The sequence below is a fragment of the Enhydra lutris genome, unplaced genomic scaffold (genome assembly GCF_002288905.1).
Source record: "Enhydra lutris kenyoni isolate GAN:26980312 unplaced genomic scaffold, ASM228890v2 scaffoldscaffold9, whole genome shotgun sequence".
NCBI classification, from domain to species: Eukaryota; Metazoa; Chordata; class Mammalia; order Carnivora; family Mustelidae; genus Enhydra; species Enhydra lutris.
The window spans coordinates 73402986-73421587 of record NW_019154093.1 but is presented as its reverse complement, the minus strand read 5'-3'; the positions used below and the strand labels follow the sequence as shown (position 1 = coordinate 73421587).

Genomic DNA, 18602 nt, shown 5'->3' with positions numbered 1-18602 from the left:
TAGTCTTATCATTATATTATAGTCATCTTCCTTTAAAATGCTCATGTTAGGGGCGCCTGGATGGCTCAGTGGGTTAAAGTCTCTGCCTTCCGCTCAGGTCATGATCCCAGGGTTGATCCAGCCCCACATCGGGCTCTCTGCTCCGCGGGGAGCCTGCTTCCTCCTCTCTCTCTGCCTGCCTTTCTGCCTACTCGTGATCTCTGTCAAATAAATAAATAAAAATATTTTAAAAATAAAATAAAATGCTCATGTTACCTGATAAATATAACAATTACCATAATGGCATACTTCATCAACTTAGGAATCATAGAATTTTTAGAGCTGGAGGTGAATCTTAGGTAATTGCTAGCCTAGTAATTCCTAATCTTTTCATCACCTTGTCCCCGTGTTTTAAAATATGTTTAACAAACGTGATTTTAACAAATTCATTTTCCCTTCTTATTCATCAGACATATACAGCCGCCAATTAGAATTTCCAATCAGCAGAAAATAAAGTGTTATTACACTGCCAGAAACTAACACAAAAACAAATCCACAATAGTACTTCAGTTATGGGGTGATAACCACTTTTGGATGTGTGCTTTCCATTGGCCTTTAATACTGAGAACAGCTATTGGGTGCTAGAGCTGAGGACCCAGGGATTCAAGGGTTCAAGGAAAACAGGTATGTCAACCCCTTCCTCTTCTACACAAGAACACTGAGGCCCAGGGAAATTAAGCAATAGAACCAAACCTGAATACTGGTAAGATTCCAAGATAGTCTCATGTTTGAGCTTGTTTCTTTGTTAGCATTCCATAGCAGAAAAGAGAGCCGTGAGGAACTTGGCTAGAAGATGTGGCTTTTTCTTATAGGGCAGAGACCCTTTATTGCATCTTTATCCCCACTGGACCTAGCATAGTGCCTTACACGGGGCAGGTGCTTATTATATCCTTATTGGGGATGTGAGTTGCAGGGAGTAGGCTGGGAGGTTAGAAGCTTGTTGCGGGTTCAGGGCCTCAGGGGTCCTGGGCAGCTGGTGGACAGCCCGTAGAGAATGACTACCTGCAGGGAAAGAGCAAGAAAAGAGGGAGGATCATGCAGCCCCAGATGCCATTCTCAGTTTTTACCAGTTCAGTGCTGGCTAAAGTAGGAGGGCTCTCCTGGGTCTTGTTTCAGTACCTCTTTGCATTCCTCTTTTTGTCTTGGATCTGAAGGAGGATTTCTCAGTGTTGGACAAGCGGGCCCTACCCTCTCACTCCCCTGCTAGAAACCATCAGTGGCTATCTGTTACCCTCGGAGAATGTCCAGATATGCCTTGCAAAGGCCTTCATGATCTGTCCTCTACCAAATTCTCTCAAATGTTCCCCTTATCTCTTGACATTCTTGACATTCCTCCTCACATTCCCCATGCTGCGCTACCTGTAGCACACCTTTCTTGTCTCTGAGCCTTTATACAAACCCCTTCTACCCGGAAACCCCCTTCCCTCCCCTGTTCCTCCAAACTGGCCAATTCCTTCTTCCTTCGGGAAGCTATCTGTGCTACACTATTCACCCTTCCCCCCAGATCAATGCAGCACCCACCCTTCTAGGTCCCTAGAGGACAGTAGCATTTTCATACTGTTTCAGGAGAAACTGACAACCCAACTCCCAGCTCGGGGCTGCCCACTCCCTTCTATCAGAGAGAGCCAGTAACAAAGGAAGTTAATGTTGCTGTCCTTAGATGATGTAGGAGGAACCATCTAAAAATAACATGGGTCAGGGAAAGTTGCCAGGATCTGGGCGGACTTTGATCCTGCCTCTCCCTGTTAGAGTTGGAAGGAGGTGTCCATTCTCCTACCACACTGTATGGTTTGGGCTATTACATTTTATGTGGGATTGTTAGCTTCAGGGCTAATATGAAATTAATATGTCAAATTCCCCTTGAACAGCTCTTAAATTATCGATGAACTTTTGTATATGCAACCTACATCAATTTCTTTGTCTCTTCAATAAGACTTGTTGCTCTGTGGTTTTCAACTAATTGTCTTCTTTAAGATTTAGATCAGTATCTTCTTGCCTTGTCACCTGACAATGTATTTCACTTCTTTGTCATTGATTGGGAAACCCTTAAAATCGTTCACATATCCATCCCACACACACATACCAGTTTCTTTTTTCTTTTTTTAAGATTTTATTTTAAAGTAATCTCTGCATCCAACATGGGGCTCAAACTCAAAGCCCTAAGGTCAAGAGCTGCATGCTTCATTGTCTGAGCCAGCCAGGTGCCCCTCCCACAGTTTCAAGCTTGGTCACGTCTGCTGCTTGTTTGATGCACTGGGACACTGCACAGTATATGATTGAATTCATGTAAATTAACTGTAGTATTCCCATGTCAGTGTTTCTTCACTATTGTGTCCTCTGTGGGTGAGCCAGGGAAAGATTCACAGTGGGGTGATTTTTTTTTAAAAAGATGTTTTTATTTGTCAGAGAGAGAGAATGTGCACACATAAGCAGGGGGGCAGCAGACAGAGGGAGGACCAAACTCCCTGCTGATCAAGGAGCCCGATGTTGGACTGGATCCCAGGATCCTGAGATCATGACCTGAGCTGAAGGCAGATGCTTAACCAACTGAGCCACCCAGGCATCCCCATAGTGGGGTGATTTTGAAGGCTGGGTGGGGGTCAATCAGGTGAAAAGGCAAAGGCAGAGGCATAGGCCAATGCTGGGAGGTGCAAAAGAGCTTATGAGGGACAGTCCAAAGTTGTGTGAATAGTGAGGTGTCTGGCTGGCTCAGTAGAGCGTGTGACTCTTGATCTCAGGGTTGTGAGTTCAAGCCCTACATTTAACGTGGAGATGACTTAAAAATAATTTTTTTTAAAAGTGTAGCTGGAGTGGAACCAATGTGGGCAGAGAGGGGGCACGTAGGCTGTTAGGGACCTTACACGCCACAACACTAACTCTGTTGCAGATGCACTTTCATCATCCATTACAATGGGGATAGTCCTTGCCTCTAGTTTAGATTTTATACCATAAACTGGACTGATATTTAGTTAACCATCAGTACAACCAGGTACAACTCAGTCTGAGGAAAACAACCAGCTGAGGGAGATCTTTCTGGGGGGTTAAATGCCTCAACCAGAGTGAAGGAAAGTACTGAGGCAGGAAAATCCAGCTAACCCTGGAAATGGTAGGTCCTGATGTCCTCTGTGATTTTCTCCGCATGTAGTCTTTAAGAATCCACTTCGTATCCAAAGAAGTAAATTTTACTTGTCTTTGTAGATACATTGTTCTATGGCTGGACTCAGTGCCACACGAGAGAAAACTAAACTGGAAAGGAAGGGAGGGAAGATGCGAAGAGTTTTATGTATTCTCTCTTTGATCCTCACCCAATCTGGAGAAGTAAGGCATCATTAGATGCATTTTATTACTGTGGAAACAGGCTTTGGTTGTTGGCTGATTCCTCAACAGGTGGTGAGAGGCTTTCCATCCTAGGTCCCTATTGCTCTGAAGCATGCTCTTTTCTCTGTCACTCTGGGGTTCCAGAATGCTCTTCACCTTCAGCTTAAGCTTCAAGAACACTTCCATTTCTCACTCCCCCATCCAGCCACCCAACCCGTGTTCAAGAAAAACAACTTGAAACATACGTTTTCTTTCACAAAAAAAAAAAAAGAAAGAAAGAAAGAAAGAAAGAAAGAAAAAGAAAAGGGGAAAAATGTGATAAGCCATAGCCATCCCCTAATAAACTACAAACTCTTGGAATACAAAATAAAAAGGAAATCCAAGCAGTCTTGTTGGGACAAAAATTTGGTTTCACAAAGCTGAAAAATCTGTCACAAAGTCTCTGTTGTATAAATATAGTCAATCCTATCTTTAATGCAGAGTCAGACCAAAAAAAAAAAAAAAAAAAAAAAAAAAGCCTTGGCATAAGAAATCGCCTGGTCCTTGAATATACCACAATGTTCGTTTATGTTCCCTGCCAAATCATGTGATGCTTACATGATGAGAATTACTTGTGTCTTCCAGCACTCTAGGTGACCAAATGGGATTTAAGTATTTTGTCTCCTGAGCCCACACTACCTCCCGCAGTAGCCTGTGCAAAGCACTATAGCCTTAGTTTAAGAGTTAAAGGCTTTTCCCATATAAAAATCTAACATGTGTCTGTCCTAAAATTGAGCATGGTGATGGCTGCACAGTTCTTTGAATATATTCAAATCCACTGACTTGTACATTTTCAATGAGCCAGTTGTATGGTATGTGAATTATATCTCAATGCTGTTAAAAAAATACTGAATATGTCTGAGCAACAGGTGACCCCAATACAACTCAGGAGCTCCTGGCAAGACCCAGGGAAGATCCACAGAAGTTGGTACACCAAGAGATAGATAAAGGGAGATGCTTAAAACGTTGTGACTCAAACAGTGGAGTTTGAGGTTGCTCTGGGGGCACTGAGGTTCAAGATGTCAGAATAAAGAAGTCAACAGGGTAGATATTTTTTCCTACTGCTTCCAGTCTAAGGACCATGTATGCTCTTGCCACAAAGAAAGTTATTCAGTGGGAAAGCAGATGCTTTCTGGGTGTTGCTGAGGCCACAGAAAACTTTCCGCTGGAGTTCAGGAGCGAGGTATCTGCATCCGTTGGGAGAAATTCCAACATCGCTTCCAGGGTCTGAGAGCCTGACTCCCCCGAGAGGAGCACGCCCCCCACCCCAGCAAAGCTCCTAGATGTATTGAACCAAAGGGACCGCCTGCCTTCAGTGATCCTACCGATGACCAGAAGTTCACAGCAGGGCCCGGTTCTCACTGACCCTTTTATAAGGGCACTGCCGGAGGAGCAGTGCCTAATCAGACCAGCAGACCATCTTGGTGGCAGACAAACCACTCTGAAAGACCATTCCCATTCTATACCTACCCTCTGGGGACCAGGTGGCCACTCAGGAAAAAAAAGAGGCACAACCAAGGTTGAGTGGGCCCTCACCCAGGGATGGTCATGCCAGGCTGATAGCGAGGGAGGGAGAACACCAGGAGTAAGAGAACAAGAATTTAAACTCTTGCACTGGTTTTGCCATTGCAGTTACTTGAAGTCCATCAGTTACACGAGGTGCCAAAGTGGGGAGAAGGGGCACAGAGGACACTCACTTTACTCACCTTTCAGAAGGGGATCTGCCAGAAATTGGAACCAGAAGTCTTTTTCGTTTTTAGCACACAGAAGAAATGAGAACAGGAAAAAGAGAAAGCTAGGGGCTTGGGAGGGTGAAGGATGACAGTTTGCTAAATAACTTTTTCAATTCCCCTAGTCTTTCCTCCAGGAAGACTGATGTGGTCCTCTGGCTGGAGTATGGGCTAGCAGTCAATTCTGTTTTTGGCCAGCCCAGAAAATGTTTGTTCTGGAGCTGAGCAGATGAGTTAAGCTTAGAAGCAGATATCCTGGCCACCTCGGGTCCATCCCATTGTGGGCCAGATCCCCCAGTACGGCCCCACTAAAACCTTGGCTTCCTCGTGTTCTTTCAAAATAAGATACCCCTGGTCCATGATATGCTCAAGCCTGTACAAGTGGGGACCTCAAGTGCAGGACATTTTCCTTGCTGGTAAGGTTTGTCGTGTCTGTGGGTACAAGCAAGCAGAGAAGAAAGCAAGAACACCTGTGTTTGGGGCTTACCTGGTTCTCTTTAACATCATAGGGAGATGGTGGGACGTTAAAAAATAAGCAGGGAGAATAAGTTCACTGGGGCTTTGGGCATTTTCTTGGTGCACTTTTTCCTTTGGCTCTCGTGAGAATATTCATCGCTTATTGAGAAAAAGGAAGTGAAGTACCTAGTTTCAAAAATAAAATGAAACTTTCCTTATTGCTTCTCTTTGTGCTTATCAAGACTTTTCTTCCCCAGACCTTACTCACCTTGCCCTCAGCCTAGCCACGAAACTCAGTCTGAGCTGGTTATCCAGGAGAGAAGAATCCAGACTACCATGACAGACCAGGAGAGAACACCAACACTCTCCTTACCCAGCCTCTCTCCTAAAGAGATCATAAGCTGAGGGCAGATCACCAGAAAAACTCCCAGCTGCTTCTGCCCTTAGGACAGAGGAAGTTGTTTCTATACTTCAGAAGAGAGAAATATTTTCATTCTGGAGCTCTATGAATTATGAGCAGACGAAGCTATGGCTCTGGCAGCTAGACCATTTTGGGAAACAAGATGCGAGAAAGGGAGTAATATACAAACAAAGTGTGGGTATATTTGATAGGTTTGAGGCAAGCAGAAAGGAGGGTTTGGGTACTCTATAAAAAAACCAGATATCTGAAATCCAAACTTCTTCTGATAAGGCCACAATGAAGAGTTTCCCAGCAGGAAGCTGGCAGCCAAATCGCCACAGGCTTGCAAGGTGGTGTGCCCAGGTGAGGAGGCAGGGGAGGCAGGGCAGTGCCTCTTACAGGTCCATGTCTGGGCCTCCTGACGATGTCTTCAGTGGCACGGAGTCAAATCCATCAGGAGTCCTCTGAAAGAGAGATGGTGACAGGAGCTGGCTGCTGCACGGCGGCAAGATGGGGAACAAAGGAGAGAAACGGAAAAGAGGTGACAGAAGGAACCCTTATGGAATTCCTGCTTCAGTGGCTTTGTGGAAACAGACAGAAGATACCCTCTATTCTTCTTGGTCCTTCCAGTCAGTCAGAGGGTAAGAAAAATCTTTAAAACCCCCTGCTTTGCATCTTTGCTGAATTCTAAAAACCCAGAAAGACTCAGGGGTCCCAGGGTGAATGGTTCTCCCATTGGTCTTGCTCACACACACACACACACACACACATACACACATGCATCACCCTGACGGGTTAGCACAAAGGGAATGAGATTCAGCAGTCTAAACTCCTCCCCACCCTCCCCTGCCCATCCCGCCAGTCCTCTCCTCTCTGGTTACCACCCTCCCACCCACACCTGTTGGATGAACTGGTTCAGGACAGGAGGGAGGTGTGGGCTCTGGCAGGCTGGGGCTCGGATGCTCTCTGCTGGCCCCACACCTGGCGACAGTGCTGTCAGCATAGCATTTATGAGCTTCAGATCTGCTCACCCACCCACACACACACGGAGCCAACTCTCCCAGCTCCACAGCGCTCAGTGGTGAGCAACGTGGCCTTAGCTATGACAGCCCCCACAGGTTCGGGCCCAGACATCAGGGGACAGCACCCTCCACTGGTCAAAGGAGAGCCTCACTTCTATCAGAAGTTGATCCTAGGGATCGCCTCTTCCCCACCCTCCAAAAAAAAAAAAAAAGGGAAATGATTCTTACAACGTGGATGGTTCAATACTCCTTCTGGAAGTTAAAAGGCCCAAACAGTCCATCAACTGGAGTGCATGTTGGGAGAGAAGGAGCCTGGTCAAGAGCAGCCTTGGGCCCCATGGGAATCAGTAATGGTGTGGAAATACAGAAGGCAGAAGCCAGGATTTTGAGGGTGGGGGGCTGGAACAGTAGGGAGGGTGGGGAGTAGAGTAGTGAGTGGTCCCTGAACAGTGTGGGACCATTCAATGTCCTAGGACTGGTGTCTTCTCCAGCCCTCCAGGCTGACCTCAGTGTGCTGGCCAGCCTCCCTACCTTAGAGGTAAATGATTTGATCTTCCCAAAGAGTGACTTCTTGCTGGTAAAGATGAGGTCATCCTCCACGTCCTCGCCTTCCATGATGGCACAGCTGTCAGCGGCTGGCAGGTCGCAGTCCTTGAGGGTAGCGTTCATCACCAGCTTGGAGTACTTGTACTCCAGTCTGTGAGGCAGGGCAAAGGGAAAGGTTAGACAAGGAAATGCGGGAGGGGAGAGGGAGAGAGGCTGGGCCCTAAACAGGGAGCCACAGATAAGGAAACTGAAGCCTAGCAAAATGGTGTGAGGCCTGGGCTTACAGCTAAGGAATCTTGACTTCCAGCTCAGTGATCTTCTTTCCTTAAGGCTAGCTGTGTCTGTGTTCTCAAGGCTTAATAGAAATACTGGAATCATGAAGTCATTATTTTAATTAGTAATAATAGCAACAAACTAAGGGTACTCTGCTTTTCCTTTGAGCATCTAACGGTCCTTTATAAACCGCCACGTGGTACTGTCCCTGTTCAGGAATCAGGACAGCCAAGGCAGCTGCTGGATAAGTGGCTCAACAAGTCTCTGGCTGGAGTCACAGGGTCCATGGCCAACCCCAGAGAAAAGCCTCATGGATTGAATTCTCAGACGTTCTCTTCCTGGTGCAGTGACCCAACCCTGCCCATCCCCAGACTCCAATACCCCATCACATACTTTTGATTCTTTTTCCAAAAGTAACAGGTCAGGACGGTGAGCAGGATGGCAGTACAGGTGCCTGCAGAGATGCCCACTTTCAGCCAGAAGTCGATCGTTTTGCAGATGGTGACTCTCTGCTCAGGCAGGGAGATGCCACCCGCACACAGCTTTGGCTCACGCCACACGTAAGTGGTCTTCTGTTGGGGACAAAGACAAGGAACTCAGAGATCACATTCCCTTCTCTCCCAGGACGTCCCTGAGCAGAAAGACCCACCTGGATCCCAGCCACACAGCTGCTGACGATAGCATGGTAGTCGGCAGGGGAGCAGAGCGGACAAGCAGCCAGGCTCTCCCACAGGAAGTGGAAGTTACAGCCATCACAGGTCCCATCGGAACATGCGCTAGCAAAGCAGAAAGGAGACATGAGGGCTTAGGTGCTGGATGGTGGCAAGAGCTGGTGGGAGTCCCATCATCTCATAGCTCTCCTCGCCGGACTGTTAGCCCCCGCAGGATCCTTCCAACTAGTCCTTAATACAGGTTTTGCTCTCCAGTGTCCCTGATAACAAGAGGACTTCCAAGTCTCCACCAGGTTCTCTACCCTCTGCCCATTTGTTTCTGCTACATCAGATGAGAGCTAATGTCAGGTGTCTGAGCTGTACCGTGGCTGCCCCAGCCAGCCCCCCCTCAGAGGCTTCTGTTCTCCCTCATGGACCTGTGACATTTTGCAAAAGCCGCTTCAATGCAGCTTCCTTGGGCAGGGGGGGTGGGGTGCTGGGTTTCAGGAACAGACTTAGGTCATGGATATCTGTCAGTTACTTTACAGCAATGTTTACACCAGCAAGAACAATGGTCTTATATTTTGACACCACAGAGTCAAAATATCTTGCATTGGTCCCCATCTCCCCGAGCAGCTGCTATTTAGAAACAGCATTCCCCTGGGTGCCTGGGTGGCTCAGTCGGCTGGGCATGTGCCTTCAGCTCAGGTCATGGTTCCAGGGTCCTGGGATCGAGCCCTGAGTTGGGCTCCCCACTGAGTAGGGAGCCTGTTTCTCCTTCTACCCTTCCCCCCTGTGTCTCTCTTTAATAAATAAATAAAATCTTAAAAAAAAAAGAAAAAGAAAAAAGAAAGAGAAAGAAACAGCATTCTCCAAACCATCTTCCTCAAGACATTAGCGCCCCGCAACATGTTAGTTGGGGGAAAGAAGGAGGTGGGGGGAGGGTCCTGCAATCAAATTGGTTCCAGAATTCTTGATTCAGCACACCCAGCTATTAAACTCATAATTGGGTCTTTTGATTGCGCAGAGATTGCTAAAACTGTTACTCCTCCTAATAATAGCAAGTACACACCAGACACCACAAGAAGTCCACAAGTCTCATGGTCTCATTGAAGCCTCAAGATCACCCCCTGAGGGAACTTCTTGTTATCCTCATTTTACAGATAAGGAACAAGAGGCCCAGAGAAGATAAGAAATGTATCCATGATAACATAGCTACTAAGTGGAGGACATGAATCCAATAGCTGTGCCTAGTTGTCCCCATAATGGTATGGGATTGTGAGAATAGCTTGGACTCTTCCTTCTGCCCCACTCTTGACACCTGAAGATTGAGAATTTGAAGTCATGACTGTGTCCCCAATAGCCCACTCCTGCCTCTCAGACTGTTTTCTCTTTGACTCTTGGGATGAAATGAGTCCAAAGAAGGGAGACCTTGTTACACACCCCTTTACCTCGGCAGCGACAGATGTCCAGGGGCGGGTTTCAGTGGACTGCATCGGACACGGATGGTGGTCGATCTCCCAGAACTGCAGGACTGGGTCACGTCATTGGACCTGCAGAGCAAGCCAGCCCCCGGTGGGGGTAGAAGTCACTCACCTGTTTCATTGGAGAGTCACTAAGTGAGGTCAGCACCGAACAGTTCCCTTGCTGGGGAAGTCAGGACTTGGGGGTGCACAGGAGTTGGTTTATACACTGTGAGAGTGGGGATGGGGGAGAGCTGGTCAAGGGGAAAGGCATTGGTCCAGGAGAGGTTAGCATAGGCATAACACCGGAGTCTCCTAAGGCAGGAAGGGAAGTCAGCCACAGATAATCCCATATTTCTCCCTGCCTCCAGGGCAGACCTGCCCCAGTAATACCCCAGAAGCTGGGACCAGTGAACTCCCAGCCTGTAGCTGTCATGGCTGGGTCAATCTGCTAGACATCGGACATGTTCTGGCTTGATAAGTAGGTGGCTGGAGAGAGGGATGCACCAGAAATGGTGGAGGGGCTAGGTTTCCCTTGCATCGGCCTGGTCTCTCATCTTCACCTATAAAAGAAGATCACGTCCGGTATTCCCAAGGACTCCGGGTGGAAAAGTTCAGCTGGGGAGGTGATTCCATCCAGAGTCATATCTGTTGTCACCCCTGCCAAATTAGAGCTCCTAATTAGTTGTCATTAGTAGCATGAGCCAGCAACCACTTCAACTCTTCCAATACCTTCAACATCCAACCTTCCTCCATCTCCTCACATTCCCGACTGGCTCATGAAAGGGTAAACCAAGGTTTGTCAGAGGCCCCAGGATGGAATACAAAACAGAGATCAAGAGGGTGGGCCCCTCATCTGGGGCCTTTTTACCTCAGAGCCCGGTAGCCTCACTCTCTCTTACACACACACACACACACACACACACACACACACACACACTCACACAGGCTGGAGCAGCTGGGTCACTCACCAATAAGACGGTCGGCGAGGCTGACAGGCTGCGAGGACACTCCAGCCTTGTAGCCTGTCACCTCCGGGGGGATGATGACCGCCTGGCAGACGTAGGCTGTGATGGATTTGGAGAAACCCGACTCACCCTCAGGAATCCGGAGGTCAGTGACATTGTCGGCACACACGGACATTTTCTTACCCTGGGTAGGGGGACGTAGGGAGGAAGGAGTGGGAAGGAGTGAATGGTCACACAATTCCCAAAGGGGAAGAGGGCACATTGCTTTCACATCTGAAATTTCAGCCTTCCAGTGGTATGCTGCAATGGAATGATTTCATCCTAGATCTAATTACAAGACACATTTTTTTTTTTAAAGCTAAAAATAAGGCCTCGGTGTCCTAGTTTCTGGAACTCTGGCCCAAAGGTCACCAAGCCTTTTTGTTTCCTCAGAGTCACACGGGAGCCTCATATAAGCAGGGTTGTGGTGGTGGCAAAGGACCTGGAGCTCTAATATACTAGCCCACCAGTTAATAGTCTTCCTTCTCCTGGCCGGATTTCTTGATAGATACTGAAATATATAACTGATTCTCTGAAGTTTTTGAACATCTGGCTTGGCTCACATTCCCTCTCTGTCTCCCTTAGTGCTTGTTGTGAGAGCACTTTCCAGAGAGATTCCCAGCAGTTAAAACAGACCCCACAACTAGCCCCCTCCCTGCCTTGAGATAGGACATCTTAGAAATAATTGGAACCTAATCCACTAAAAAAAAAAAGTACCAAGTGAAGAAAGTCTGTGTTTATGTAGAGAACATGACAAGAAATAAAATGTTCTCTAACAACCCTCACTGTAGAGAACTCTGGAAGATGGTAAGATTAAGTCTCCTTCTTCCCGGAGATTTTGTAATAGAGGAAATACTGAGGTATTATTCCTTCAACAACATTACATTTATGGAATATCAGTATATAACGTGTTTGTCAGCATAAAATCATTTGTTCACTACTTTAAATTTGAGTGTACTAAACCCAAAGAATAAATACAAAAGCACTTATTCAAAAGGATATGTGCACCCCTAAGTTTATTGCAGTGTTATTTACAAAAGCCAAATTGTGGAAGCAGCCCAAGTACCCACTGATAAATTAATGGATAAAGAAGATGTGGCGTATATACACAATGGAGTATTATTCAGCCATAAAAAGAATGAAATTCTGCCTTTTGCAACAACATGGCTGGAGCTAGAGAGTATTAATTATGCTAAGTGAAATAAATAGAGAAAGACAAATACTATATGATTTCACTCATATGTGGAATTTAAGAAACAAAATAAATGAACAAAGGAAAAAAGAGAGAGAGGGAGGGAGGCAAACCAGGAAAGAGACTCTAAACTATAGAGAACAAGCTGATGGCTACCAGAAGAGAGGTGGGTGGGAGGTGGGTGGGTGAAAACAGTTGATGGAGACTAAGGAATGTACTTGTGATGAGCACCAGGTGATGTATGGAAGTGTCAAATCACTACATTGTACTCCTGAAACTAAGGTAACACTATGTTACATTCTAGTAATGTACGTTAACTAACTATACTGGAATTAAAATTAAAAGCTTAATAAAATGTTTAAGAATGGAAGTGTCCTAAGCACTTACCCTGTCAGATTTCCAATATTCTAAATTTTATTACAAATGAAGTTATGTCAATTGCTAAATCTGGTGATTCTTAGTTAATTTTTAGATTGTAAGAAATTAGGGACAGGAGAACAGAAAGAAACCTTTGCGTTACGGTAAAACAAAGACCCATTTTGGTCTTTGAACTGACAGTAGTGTGACAGCACACAGGAGACATTTCTGAAAAGAATAAAGGGGAAAAAACCAAAAAGTCAATCTCTCCAAATTCCCTGTCTTCATCTCTCTCCCCACTCACTGAATGAAACTTTTGCTACATGGATCTTGCTTTAATCAGCCTCAGTTTCTGAGTTATCACTAACTCCTTGGAAGCTTCATTTGAACTTCTTCAAAGACTTGTAAAAACAAGATAGAGACATGCATCTCTAATCTTCCATAGATTATTTCTTTTTTTTAAATTAAGATATAATTGCCATAGAACATTGATTGGTTTATTTCTTGGCGTGTTCTCTATATAAACACAAATCAACTTTTTTCACATGTTCCAGAAGGTGGTAGAAGATGGACTGTGTGTTAAGTGAGGTCTCACTGCCACACAGGGTCGCAGACTAAAGGCTCAAGATGCCCTTTATCTTGCAACGTTTGAAACTATCTCTCTGACTGCTAATCCCGGCTTGTTTGTAATTTAGTTAAGTGCTGTAGTGCTGGGATTACTCTTTACATTTCTGTCTTTGACTTGTGCATCCAACACATTTACAGCAGCATGAAACGGCTAAAGGTAACATTCTTCCCATATCCTAGAAAGCCTTTCACTTCCCTTTTAAAAAACTGCCCACAAAGGTTCTGAGAGATGAATTACATAGAGTTTATTTTTATCCGGTCTTTAGAAAGCAAACGTCAAATGCCTTGATTACTGAAGACTGCTCAGACTGCTCTTTAAAGGGAAAAAAAAATCTTCCTCTGGCATTGTTTTTTTGTATTCATTTTGAAAGAATTAAAGTCAGGTAGGAGTAAATGAATATCTTAACTCAAACACCTTTATTTTCCTAAATGTTTATATTCCAAATGATTTAATTTTAGAGGAAAATGTCCTCTGGGAGAATTATCATCACTTAGAAACGCTGTCGTCTTCTCAGTCGCCTGCTGCCTGGTTTTTTGGCTTTGCACCTGTGTCCATCTCTGGCTCTGACCCTCTGGTGTCCCATTTCGATACAACGCCCCGGCACTCACACAGCTTACCTCGTTTCCACACAGACTGAGGGTAAAGTGGTGGAAATATTTCAGCCCTTTGGAAGTGAAGCTTGGCCCTCCAGCCAGAGAGACGGTGTTTGCCAAAGCCAAGAAGTTGTAGTCCAACCCCCTGGTCGGAGTGCTGGTGGAGAAGGTGCAGTCATTGTAGCACAAAGAGTGGATCTGAGGGGAAAGGCTCGGTCAGGTGGGCTGTTCGGGAGGGGCCTGAAGGGGACTGTATGGAGAGTGGCAGCCATTGTCCCCAGCCTGGTCCAGTCCAGGAGTGAGAGAAGCAGACTTAAGGATCGTGTGGGTATTAAAATAAGGGAAATGGGCCAGTGAGGGCATCCCACAGCTCACTTGTTAGCACGTATATGGTATACAGACCCGAGTCTACCATTTTTCAGTAAGGAATTTGGTCAGATTTTATAGCCTTGTCCCTCTGCCTAGATGGCTGAACTCTCTCAGGACTCAAGGTAGCCCCTTCTTGCTTTTCAGCAGAAGACAAGGAGGAGTGAACCAGAAGAAGGGTGTTCGGGATGGCAGAAGAGAAGCTACAAGCCTTTCCCGTGCCCCACTTTCAAATGCCTGCCTTTTCAAAAGCCTGCCTCCTCTCTCCCAGGTTCTCTGCAGGACACTGAGCTTCAGAGGGGATTTAGGGGGCCTAGGTGGTTTTGGCTCAGGTCATGATCTTATGGGTCCTGATCTCGTGGGTCGTGAAATGGAGCCCCACAAGGGGCTCTGTGCTCAGCGCGAAGTCAGCTTCTCTCCCTCTCTCTCTGTCCTCTCGCTCTCCCTCTCTCCCTATTTGGTATAAATAAATAATAATAATAATAATAATAATAATAATAATAAGTAATAAATAAGTAAATCTTTAAAAAGAGGGGATTACATCCCATAAACCCCATAAACACCTTACTCCTTTCTAGAATCTCCGTTCAGCAGCAGCCTTATGCAACTGTCATTCCCTCCCTCAGCGGCAGAGGGAGCCCTAGGGAAAGAAGTTTGCCGCAAAGGCCTGGGGTGCCTGGAGAAGGTGCCCCGGGGTCTGCAGAACTGTGGCATTTACTGCACAGCTAAACTAAGCAGCATTTGCAGACTGTATAAATAATGCCTCACAGATGTTTGTGTATCGATGTGGTTGTGATAAGTGAAATATAAGTTCATTTAAAAAGGATTAATGATTTGTCTCCCTCCCCGTCCGCAAGAGACTCTTAATCTCAGGAAACAAACTGAGGGCTGCTGGAGGGGAGATGGGTGGGAAGAATGGGGTGGCTGCATGATGGACACTGCGGAGGGTATGTGCTCTGATGAGTGCTGTGAATTGTGAATGAATGATGATTCACAGACCTGTATCCCTGGGGCAAATAATACATTATATATTAATAATAAATAAATAAAGCGTTAATGAATACTTAAGAGCTTTTCATCATAGTACTTTCTTAGCTTCAGAAAGTGCATGGGGGCAATAGCACTGTTAATTTACTTTAGAAAAAACCTCTAGGATAAAAGATAGCAATGCCAGTTAACTGTATGTCCCAGCGATGGTGGGTTGCCTTCCCAAAGGAGAGGGGGGTCAACTCCCATGACAATACGCTGCACTGAAGTAGGCTGAATGTGAGCCCAAGCTCTCATTCCTTCCCTTTAGGTCTCTGCAGAGATGGCAAATAACCCTCTGGACCGGATGGTCACAGATCTCCCTAACCCACCCCGTGAAGATGAGACTTGTCCATGGCTGAGGCCTAGACCCTGAAAACCAACCTCTCTGCAGCTAAGAACTTGCTCTCCATGCTCAAAGCCTGGGCAGGTATCCTCAAGGACTCCAACCTGAGAATGAGCTACAGGGAATGCTTGGCTATCGACCCCTCAAGAGCACCCCCCACCCCACTGCCCCAGGTCTTGGCACCATTCAGAGATCCAAGGTTAGGATGCATGATACATGGTTGGCACCTTGTTGCTCTTGGTCCCTGGACCGCAGGGCACACAGGCCTGGATGCCGTAAGGCTGGTGGGCCTTCAGGATTGTGTTCGGGGGGCAGGAGTGGCAGGTTCCTGAGTCCCGATCGATGTAGTAGCCAGGAGGACAAGAGGTGCAGGAGGAGCCCATGTCAGAGGCTTCCAGGGCACAGGGACGGCAGTAGGAGGCCACCCCGTCCATGACGTTGGTGATATTGATGGAGTAGATTTTGGCGACATCATTGGTGTACTTCCTGCCCTGGAAATGGGAGGAGAGAGGGCAGAGAACTGAGATGTCGGCAGCAATTGGATTCTCTAGAAATAGCAAATGACTACTTAACCCTCTTTACCCTCCAGTACTTGAGAAAAATCTGAGAAGCATACTGTTCTTCTTCACTGAAGAGTAGCCCTTCGTGAACATTTTGTGTCACATTAAACCAAGACGAGCCCATTCTAAATGTTGTATAAAAATACTAAGTGCCACAGGAGAAATATGCAGTAGATACCATTACATGAAAAAAGCAGGTCTCTTCCTTGTGAAAGGGGACAAAAAATGTCCTTGAACTTTTAGTGCCATCTTCCTGGGAAGTCGTTTGGACAAGGCCAGATGCTTCTCAGGGGCGGGAACAGGCCGTTCCGTGTTGACTCTTTCAGATCCTTCAAACCCTTGGGTTCTGAACCTCACACTCACACTTAAGCTACTGCCAGGAATTATCCTGGCTCAGAGGTCTCTTCTGGAAGCCAGGCGTCTGGAGAAGGGCAGCAGCTTACCGTCTCATGAAAAGTCGTCCTCTGGAAGGCCCAGGTGAAGCTCATGGTAGCATTCTCCTCGATGATATAGGTGTAAGACTGTTTGCCTTTGGAACCTTTCCATGTCTCCACGGGAGTATTGGTCCTAGAATTCACACCCTGAATCCAAGATAGACAAGTGAAGAAGGCACAGTGGCTGGGTGGCTGGCTGGTGTGCGTGGGGGGGCAGGGGGGGCAGTGTTCCCATACTGCTGCCATCCCGGGGGCCAGAACAGTCGGGTCAGACCCATGTTAAACTGTGAAGTCCCTGAAGGACAGTCTAGGCCCTTCTGTGAAGTTACTATAAACGGGGCCATCAGTTATACTGGCGCACCAAAGGGGGCCAGCGGTCAGTTATGTTGATGGCCAAAGGGGGCCAACCCTCACAATAGTTCCCAGAAACCCCACAGCAGACAAAGAAAGGGAAACATACCACCATGAAGTAGAGCTCACAGTTCACAGAACAGATGGTCTCAAAGACAAATGTGATCCTGGCCACCTCTTTATTCTCCGTGTCTGCCGTCACTGACTGTGGAGGTCTGTGGGGCAGAAATGAAAAGTCAGCTCCCAAGACCAGGCAATGCTTCCCAAAGAGCCCAGACAGCAGCAAAAGGTCTGCTGGGGGACAGGATTAAGTTCTGAGGACTTTGGAAAGAGCACAGATTAAGTCCAATTCTGCCACCTGGCTATGTGATCAAATTGGTTTCCTCATCTGTAAAATGAAGGTGATAATACCTTTTTTATTTACCTTCCATCACTGTGGTGAGATCCAAGGGCATAACAGAGGGAGGAGTGCTTTGTAACATGCTCTAGAATCTCACTAGCAGAGTGGGGTCCTCAGACCAGCAGCATTGCCCTCACCCGAGCTTATCAGAGGCCCGGAACCTCAGGCCCCCCACCCAGACCCACTGAATCAGAATCTGCACGTTAATGTGATTCCCAGGTGACGCAGAAGCACATCAAGGTTCGAGAGTACCTACATGCACTTAGCAGCTCACTCTCTGGGGTGGTGGGAAATTTTCTCGGGTCGAATGAGCAGATATTTCAATTTGTCATCTCTTCAGCCAAGTTCTCAGGCTGGTCCTTCTTTTGGGAAGACAGAGCCAAGCCCCAGGGGGCAGGTGGGGTAGGGGTGGTGAGTGGAAGAGGTGAGGAACCACTCTACTGGAGCAGTCAGCTTTGCAAATTGAAATGTCCTTTTGGGAATGTTACCCCCATCCCTCCAAAGCCTAAAAACTGAGCTCACCCTGCAAATGGGTTATAAATTAATTTACTCAGCTCATCGCTGAGTAGTGTAAATTAAGAGAAGAGACATTATTCCTTTTGAGCAACTACCATGGGCTTGAGCACTGTGCCAGTGATGGAAAGAAGGGAGCCTGAAGAAGGTAATGGAGAAGCCAGACTGGCAATAGGGAAATGCATTCAGCGGTCCTCCCTCATCTTGAAAGCTCATATGGGCAGAAGAATTCACTTTGGCTTTGGAAATCCATTTATGGCTTTTCTTTTGTCCTTGGCCATTTGCTTGTGTCCTAAGGACCACCAGTCCCAACTCCTATCTACACAGTTATGCTAACCACTGGGCTGGAAAAATCATCTCAACCTGAGTTAGTCCAAAGTCACAGACTATCAATCCCCCTGTTTTACCAACGAGGAGCCTGAAGCCTACAGGAGCATGGTGACTTCCCCGAGTTCACAAAGCCAGTAACTGGTGAAGTTCAAGTGCCTGTTTTCAGTAGAGTGTTCTTTTCACCACACCACATTGCCTGTAGTCTTTATTTTAATGGCAAACGCATTGCTTGATGTCCTAGGTCTTCTTGGGATATGGGGATCATTATGACAGCAAGAGCCATCCATCTCAGTCTTCTTGTCCCAAATGAAGACGAACTGTCTATGGATACTTCTGGCCCTCTTTTAAAATTTTTAAAAATTTATTTATTTATTTATTTATTTATTTAGGGTTTATTTACTTACTTACTTACTTAATTTTTTAAAGATTTTATTTATTTATTTGACAGAGAGAGATCACAAGTAGGCAGAGAGGCAGGCAGAGTGAGAGTGGGGGAAGCAGGTTCCCCGCTGAGCAGAGAGCCCGACGTGGGGCTCGATCCCAGGACCCTGGGATCATGACCT

The 18602-nt window shown here is 46.4% G+C and overlaps 1 protein-coding gene across 3 annotated transcripts in view; it reads right to left on the bottom strand.

Moving 5' to 3' along the window:
• Nucleotides 1–6164: 6164 nt before the first annotated feature.
• The window catches only part of LOC111143099 (KIAA1324 ortholog), a 67890-nt gene continuing 55452 nt past the window's right edge, over nt 6165–18602 (bottom strand). For 2 of the 3 annotated variants that reach the window (XM_022496574.1, XM_022496575.1), the window contains 11 exons: nt 16906–17011; nt 16455–16592; nt 15679–15942; nt 13738–13911; nt 10908–11088; nt 10500–10596; nt 9925–10026; nt 8473–8599; nt 8217–8395; nt 7536–7701; nt 6168–6446 (listed from right to left, as the gene is read on the bottom strand). In XM_022496574.1, coding sequence (XP_022352282.1) covers nt 6378–6446; nt 7536–7701; nt 8217–8395; nt 8473–8599; nt 9925–10026; nt 10500–10596; nt 10908–11088; nt 13738–13911; nt 15679–15942; nt 16455–16592; nt 16906–17011 — 1603 coding nt within the window. In that variant the 3' untranslated portion in view covers nt 6168–6377. Of the gene's footprint in view, nt 6478–7535; nt 7702–8216; nt 8396–8472; nt 8600–9924; nt 10027–10499; nt 10597–10907; nt 11089–13737; nt 13912–15678; nt 15943–16454; nt 16593–16905; nt 17012–18602 lie in introns of all 3 variants that reach the window. The other variant, XM_022496576.1, reaches the window with a different exon arrangement.